Source organism: Fundulus heteroclitus, unplaced genomic scaffold (assembly GCF_011125445.2).
Source record: "Fundulus heteroclitus isolate FHET01 unplaced genomic scaffold, MU-UCD_Fhet_4.1 scaffold_44, whole genome shotgun sequence".
In the NCBI taxonomy this organism is placed as follows: Eukaryota; Metazoa; Chordata; class Actinopteri; order Cyprinodontiformes; family Fundulidae; genus Fundulus; species Fundulus heteroclitus.
In genome coordinates, this window is record NW_023396857.1 from 1,816,866 (window position 1) to 1,824,879 (window position 8,014).

Below are 8,014 nucleotides of genomic sequence, written 5' to 3' on the forward strand. Positions count from 1 at the left end.
GCAACAAAGCTCTACACTTATTAACACTCAATAAACCTAAGTTAAAAACTAAACATAATGAATTAAATAGTAAATAACAGTTTAGTTGCTGCTGTTAAGTTCTGATGTAAAATTCCACGCGTGCATAATTTGATTACCTTGTTTCTAATTCATTTCTAATCAAACTTTGTTTTAAGTTTTAAATAATTAGTTTTATTGAATATGTATGTCATGTAACTCTATTTTGTATTTCTGTTATTTTACTTTTCTGCTTTTCTTGTCAGCAAAGGTCATAGAAAGTTTAGTTACTGAAGTCACGGCATGTTGAACATCTATGTTTACATTGAATTATATAAAATTATTGACTAGTTTGGGAATATTCACAAATAAAGTCATATTAATCTGCTTTATTTTAAATATCAAAACTATCTAAGCCTTAATTAACTACCTAATAAATATTTTCACCCACCGTGAAGTTGAATGGATCTGGGGCTTTTATTGTGAAGGCGGGGGCCGCGGCGCAGCTGCTTCCGGTGCTTGTGTTTGGGTGTCGCTCGGCTCGGCTCGGCTCGGCCCAGAACAGACGAACTGCAGCGGCTGTAGTGAGAACCTGCAGGGAGGAACCATGGCGGCCCCAGCTCTCTCTGGACGGGCCGGTTCGGTGGGCAGCCTCGGTAACAGCCCCACGTCCACGGCCGCCGGGAGGCTGCCCCACGGCGGCTCCGGGCCCGAGCTGGACTTCAGGTCCGCGGCCCGCATGGAGGACCTGAACCGGCTCATCCAGGACTTCAGCAAGCACGACCAGCGGGAGTACGACGACCAGCGGGCTCTGGAGATCCACACGGCCAAGGACTTCATCTTCTCCATGCTGGGTGAGTTGGTGCTGCAGAACCGGGACCAGAACCGGGAGCAGAACCGGGACCGAGGCGGAGGCTGAGTGATGCTCTGCAGGGCAGCAGCATCCAGGATCACCGAGCATTTAACCGAACCAGCCTCACTTCCACACACTTCATCTAGGCTTTAGTCTGGGGACCCAGAACCATCTTCATCTATTCTCAGGTTCTGGTTCTGGTTCTGGTTCTGTCCGACCCGTTCCGCCGTCCGGTGTTTGTAGCGCAGCTCCACCTCCATGAGACCCGGTTTGTGCAGAGAGGCAGAAATAAAGCCGCCACCTGTGAACGAGGAAGGAGAAGCGCAGAGGACGGGTCCAGTTCCAGTTGGACCGGAACCGAGCTGCACAGAACCCTGCAGATGTCCTGCAGACGCTCCGCCTCGTCCGCGGTCTCTAGGGGGCGCTAGGGCGCCGCTGACGTCAGCAGCGTTGCAGGAAAACAGCTGATTTTATTTTAGTTTTTCAGTAAACATAAATGAGAAATAAACAGTAATTCTAACATAGAGCGGGTCAGACTTTAATTGTCAGAACTCCCGTTGCATTCTGGGTTTACTCAGGGCGGGGGTGTCCAAACTGCGGCCCGGGGGCCATCTGTGGCCCCTGTACTGATTTTGTGTGGCCCTCCAACTGCATTGTAAAATAATTTGGCCCAAATAGCGCTGATGGAAACGTTTATTTTTAATTATGGTAAATTAATTATAGACAAATTAAAATCTTCCAGTTGAACGTTTAACACCAAACATTTGTTTTGTAATAAGCAAACTTTTTACATTCGGTTTGATTTCATCATAAATAGTGCAGCTTTGGTGCGTTAAAGTCTAATTTAAATTAATTTAATAAAATAGTCTGAATACAGTTTAATATATTTTCTTAACAGAATCACATTTTGTTGGGCATGGTTAGTATTTTTGTTTGTTATTTATTTTATTTTTTTGGCCCTGAAGCGCTTTGATTTATCAATTTTGGCCCAATAGCCTAAAAGTTTGGACCCCTCTGATTTAGGGTCCAGGTTTAATGGGAGCCATGAGTGTGAATCTGTCGTCTAAAACTTTGATTACGTAAAGATTCTCCTGGGGGCCAATCAGCCAATCAGGTCTTGTTGTGTCATTTTTCATCCAATCAGATGAATTCATCTCACCTGTCGATCAGAGTCCCGCCCCTGGCAGCGTGTGACAACAAGGACCCAGCAGGGAAAGACCAGTCTGTCATTTATTTACAGCATCATAGTTTCTCTGGCGGGGGAACATAGCGAGTTTGGACCGGACCGAGCAGAACCAGTTAGCAGCCGGTTCCGGGTCAGGAAGGCCCAGCTGGACTCTAACAGACTGTGTCCACATGGCTTCACCTCCGCCTCACCTGAGGAGGCCAGGCCACGTTCATTTTAGTCGTGAGGCGGTCCGGATCGTTTAGTGCGGTCCGGTCAGTCGTGAGCCCGACCCGCCCCAACAGAACCGCTGACGTTCCCCCAGCTGCAGGCAGATGAGTCCTGGGCAGCGGTTCTGCCGGGGTGAGCTTTAGGTGGATTAGTGAGAGATGCTAAAAAAAGATGCGGGTGGAGGAAGGGATTTAGTGCTGCAGCTGTGCGAGTCGGGTCGGCGGCGGCTCCCTCGGATCAGCACCGCGGGGGGGGAGGGGGGCGCCATGTTGGACAGGGCAGAGGCTGACGGGGAGAAGCTGGTAGGATGGCGGCGCTGGAGCAGAACCCAGGAAGGGTAAAACGGGTCAGAGTGAGCGTCCACGCTGGTGAGGAACAGAACCGACGGGGAGGAGAGGCGTTTAGTTCTGGCGGTCCGGCCCGTTCACTCAGAGAGGAGAAATCTACTCTGCTGCATTAGGATGAGATTAATGTTACTAAGACGCCCAGAGATTAATATTTCTGGAGAATCGGCTGGATTTTATTCAGCATTTGGACCTAAAACGTTGACATGATTAAACATCTTGTATTTTTAACCCTTTATGGGTCAGAGATGTTCTGATGGGGAGAACCCTCTGTTCCTCTTTAAGGCTTAAAAGGAGCTTTCCCCACAGCATTTCAGTCAGGTTGAGGTCTTGGACTTTGACTAGGCCATTGTAACTCCTGGTTTTTGTCTTTGGGGGGGTTGTCCGGGCGTTGGTGTGAGGCGCGGCGGCTGAAATGTTCTTTTGTTTTATTTCTCAGATTACTTCCATGTTAAACGTCCCTCAGCCTGGTTTCCTGTTTAGGGGAAATATTCTTGGTTAGATTCTGTGTCTCACTCAGTTTCAGCTGTCGGACATTTAAAAGGAAAACTGTACTGGCTTACATGTGTGACTTTAATATTAATGATTAACATTAATAACAAACTTCACTTTAAGACAAACACGTTTAGCTGAATCCACACATTTGACTCCAGAGTAATTTGGTACACAGACGAGTCCAAAGCTGACTTGTTGCTACAGGGAGCAAAACGAGTCCCTGCTCCATGTCAGGTCCAGTTTCTCTGCAGTACATTTCATAAAAACATAAAAGCATCATAAACACATCAGTGTCTGGTTGTGAGACCAGCACCAAACATTGAATTATATCAGGTGAAAACATCAATAAACATGTTGGTCAGGGTTGCTAAAGCTGCTCTGAACAGGTAAAATTAAAAAGTAAGAAGCCTTTAGCAGCTTTTTTAGGATGGTAAATTAAATGTTGAATGAAGATGAACATTAAAGGCTAAACGATAATTATTAAATGTTCTTGAAATCGTTTAGGGTGGAGGCAGACGCTCCTGGTTTGGATTCATAATCATTGCAGGTCAGAGGTGACCTACATGTTCTGGATCTGAGCAGAAAATGTTAATTTCAGCCATTTTCTCAACATCTTTGCTTTAGAGAGAGGAAATCTCCTCCTTCAACCCTTCCTGGCAGCCGTACTCGTTTGCTCTTTCTCAATTCAATTCAATTCAATTTTATTTATATAGCGCCAATTCATGAAACATGTCATTTCAAGGTTCTCTCCAAAGTCAGACTCCATCAGATCCTCCAGGTTGGTGAGAAAGTTTCCTCTCTAAGGAAACCCAGCAGGTTGCATCAAGTCTCTCCAAGCAGCATTCACTCCTCCTGAAAGAGCTTAGAGCCACAGTGGACAGTCGTCTGCATTGTTGATGGCTTTGCAGCAATCCCTCATACTGAGCATGCATGAAGCGACAGTGGAGAGGAAAACTCCCCTTTAACAGGGAGGAGAACCTCCAGCAGAACCAGAACCAGGCTCAGTGTGAACGCTCATCTGCCTCCACCCACTGGGGCTTAGAGAAGACAGAGCAGAGACACAGAAAGCACAGAAGCTCACATTGACCCAGGAGTACTTTCTATGTTAGAGAAGACAGAGCAGAGACACAGAAAGCTCAGAAGCTCACATTGACCCAGGAGTACTTTCTATGGTAGATGGTAATAGAGGATGATCTGCCTCCCCTGATGATGTCACAGACCAGACCAGGTGTACCTTCTATGATGATAAAAGAGAGAGAACAGAAAGTTAAAGCTGAAATAACAACAGTCATTTCAATGTAATACACGTATCCTGTCATGACCTTTAAGCTCTAACCCTGCTAACTGAGACCTGTGAAGATCTGGGATAATTTCTCTGAGAGATGGAGGCCCTGACCTTGCCGTCTTTAATGAGAACCGATGAATCTGGCTTAAGAAATGACAGATGTATAAAAGCACGTCAGCACGATAACCAAAAGCTCCAGTTTAGCCTCTTTTTGAGCTACAAGTGTGACGTTCTTGGCGATGACAGGAGGACCTGAGCTCAGGACAAGCGGGGAAGGCGCTTTAGGACAAACGTCCTGGACTCATAATGAAACAGTTAGTGAAAAACGGAGCGAACGCCCTCAGAGGGCTCTACCACCAGGTCTGACCTGAAACACGTTTGGGTTTCCAGATGGAAACGGGATTCGGTGGTTGACCACGCTTCTTCTTCTTCTGTGCGTCTGAGGAGATCATGAAGGCAGCAGGTCCTCCGAAACCTTCCTCTACCCAGCATCCCATGGGGCATTTGATCCATGTGACCATAAAAAATAAACCAACATATAATTAGAACGCCTGTTTATTCCTCTCTAAGTTGATTTAGGCGTCTGTGGGTGGAGCTGCGGAGCCGAGGAAGGCAGGAAGGCAGCTGCTCCCAGAACTTCACAAATTCGGCGCCATTTAAGTGAAAATTAAATGTTTTCCAACTGTGAAGGTAAAGAAGTTTTGTTACAGCGAAGAAATAGTAGGGCTGGGCGATAAATCGATTTAATCGATTAATTTGAATTTACAATTCTTTAAGATTTCATTTTTGGAAAATCTGGATTTTATTTTGCCAATACACTCATTGGGTTTCCATGAAGAGAACAGCATGTGATGCTGAATATATGTTTAGGCAAAATTATTGTCAAAATATTGTTAAGTGGAAACTTTTTTTTTACCATAATACGAGGTACTTCATTTACTTATTTATTTTTTTTTAACTTAGTTTGAAGTTCACAGTGCAGTGAAGCCTGTTCTTAGCTCAATGTGTAAAACCACTAGCAGCAAATGTTTTGTTATATTTTCATTGTTTATAATGGCACGGCGGCCATCTTGTTTCACAGCTTGTTTTTAGTTGCACTTTGAATTCAGGTCAACTCCCTGATAATGCTTGACATAAAAGCAAGGTTTTAAAATAATTTCTTTTTATAAAACAAAAAAGAGGAAAAAAATCGACTAATTGGATTTGGTATGATAAAATCGGAGATTTATTTCTTAATCCATATCGCCCAGCCCCCATTGGTGCCTGGTTGTTACTCCAGCTGCTGAGTTCTGGCTCTCAGGGATTTCCTCCTGCTTACTGTAACACCTGTCTACCTGCAGCAGGTGTTAGGAGGGCAGGATGTGGCGCTGGGTCACTTCTCTTCATTCATACCTTCCACTCGCTCTTTGGCCGCTTAGCAAAGCGCTTTAAACTCTGAAAGTTTAACTAAGCTTCACCTGAGGGCAGCAGGCTCTGCAGAGGCTTCAGGTGATCAGAGAACCTTGGTGTGAGCGTGACGGTGCAGTTCCTCTCCTGATCGCCCCTCTCTCTCCTCCTGATCGCCCCTCTCTCTCTCTCTCCTCCTGATCGCCCCTCTCTCTCTCTCTCTCTCCTCCTGATCGCCCCTCTCTCTCTCTCTCTCTCTCTCCTCCTGATCGCCCCTCTCTCTCTCTCCCTCCTCCTGATCGCCCCTCTCTCTCTCCCTCTCTCCTCCTGATCGCCCCTCTCTCTCTCCCTCTCTCCTCCTGATCGCCCCTCTCTCTCTCTCTCTCCTCCTGATCGCCCCTCTCTCTCTCTCTCTCCTCCTGATCGCCCCTCTCTCTCTGTCTCTCCTCCTGATCGCCCCTCTCTCTCTGTCTCTCCTCCTGATCGCCCCTCTCTCTCTCTCTCCTCCTGATCGCCCCTCTCTCTGTCTCTCCTCCTGATCGCCCCTCTCTCTCTCTCTCCTCCTGATCGCCCCTCTCTCTCTCTCTCTCTCTCCTCCTGATCGCCCCTCTCTCTCCTCCTGATCGCCCCTCTCTCTCTCCCTCCCTCAGGAATGGTTCAGAAGCTGGACCAGAAGCTCCCCGTGGCTAACGAGTACCTGCTCCTCTCCGGAGGCGTGCGGGAAGGCGTGGTGGACATGGACCTGGACGAGCTCAGCGTCTACGCCCGCGGCACCGACTACGACATGGACTTCACCCTCCTGGTCCCCGCGCTCAAACTGCACGACCGCAACCAGCCGGTGACGCTGGACATGCGGCACTCGGCGCTGGGCCACTCCTGGCTCAGCCTGCGGCTCTTCGACGAGGGAACCATCAACAAGTGGAAGGACTGCTGCACCATCGTCGACCACATCAACGGCACCACCAACTACTTCTTCTCGCCCACGCTGGTGGCCGACTGGTTCTACCAGTCCATCTCCCTGGTGCTGCTGGAGGTGCAGAAGAAGCCGCAGCGGGGCATGCCCCGGGTGGAGAAGGTGGAGCGCCACGGGACGGTGATCTCCGTCATCCTGGGCGTGGGCAGCAGCCGCATGCTCTACGACGTCGTCCCCGTGGTCTCCTTCAAGGGCTGGCCGGCGGTGGCTCAGAGCTGGCTGATGGAGAACCACTTCTGGGACGGCAAGATCACCGAGGAGGAGGTGATCAGCGGCTTCTACCTCGTCCCCGCCTGCTCCCACAAGGGCCGCAAGGAGAACGAGTGGCGGCTGTCGTTCGCCCGCAGCGAGGTGCAGCTGAAGAAGTGCATCTCGTCCAGCCTGATGCAGGCGTACCAGGCCTGCAAGGCCATCATCATCAAGCTGCTGTCGCGGCCCAAGGCCGTCAGCCCCTACCACCTGCGCAGCATCATGCTGTGGGCCTGCGACCGCCTGCCCGCCAACTTCCTGGCTCAGGACGACTTCTCCGCCCACTTCCTGCTGGGCCTGATCGACGACCTGCAGCACTGCCTGGTCAACAAGACGTGCCCCAACTACTTCATCCCGCAGTGCAACATGCTGGAGCACCTGAGCGACGAGGCGGCCGTGCTGCACGCCCGCAAGCTGTCCTCGGTGCGCTCCGACCCCGCCGAGCACCTGCGCTCCACCATCGAGCACGCCAAGGCCGCCAACAGGCTGACGGTGGAGCTGCAGTGGCGCGGCGGCGGCGGCGGCGGCGGCTCCACCACCCTGCCGTCGCCGCAGTCGGACGCCGGTGGGGAGAACCAGCCCGACGACCGGCTGGCCAAGAAGCTGCAGCAGCTGGTGACGGAGAACCCGGGCAAGTCCATCTCGGTGTTCATCAACCCGGACGACGTGACGCGGCCGCACTTCCGCATCGACGACAAGTTCTTCTGAGACTGCAGAGGTCCCGGTGAACCCCCCCCCCCCCCCCCCCCCCCCCCCCCACCTCTCAAACCACTGATCTCTATAACACACTGGAGTGCTAATCACCGTCTGTTTGAACGAGTCGCTTTGAAGCCACCAGCCGCCATATTGGTACTCCCTATTTCCCCCCAGTAACTAGGGAATATGTGCACTACAGCATCGAATAACGAGGATTTTCTCATGTTCAGGGGGGCTTAAGACTTTTAAAATGTCAAATGCCATATACTTTTATGTTATGTTCTAAAAATATCAGTGTTGTAGGACTCGAGTCCGAGACTCGAACTCGAGTCCGAGTCAT

The 8,014-nt window shown here is 49.8% G+C and overlaps 1 protein-coding gene across 1 annotated transcript; it reads left to right on the top strand.

Moving 5' to 3' along the window:
* The first annotated feature begins 438 nt into the window (after positions 1–438).
* LOC105915683 (protein MB21D2) lies at positions 439–7,736 on the top strand. The gene is made up of 2 exons (XM_012849870.3): positions 439–851; positions 6,407–7,736. Exons 1-2 carry the CDS (start codon positions 605–607, stop codon positions 7,684–7,686), a joined length of 1,527 nt encoding a protein of 508 aa, XP_012705324.2. The 5' UTR covers positions 439–604; the 3' UTR covers positions 7,687–7,736.
* Positions 7,737–8,014: the final 278 nt, after the last annotated feature.

Excerpts from the sequence above, each read along its gene's own strand:
- LOC105915683 (XM_012849870.3), top strand. The coding sequence starts at position 605 with ATGGCGGCCCCAGCTCTCTCTGGACGGGCCGGTTCGGTGGGCAGCCTC. Across the intron at positions 852-6,406 it reads CTTCATCTTCTCCATGCTGG|GAATGGTTCAGAAGCTGGAC; the intron begins GTGAGTTGGTGC and ends TCCCTCCCTCAG.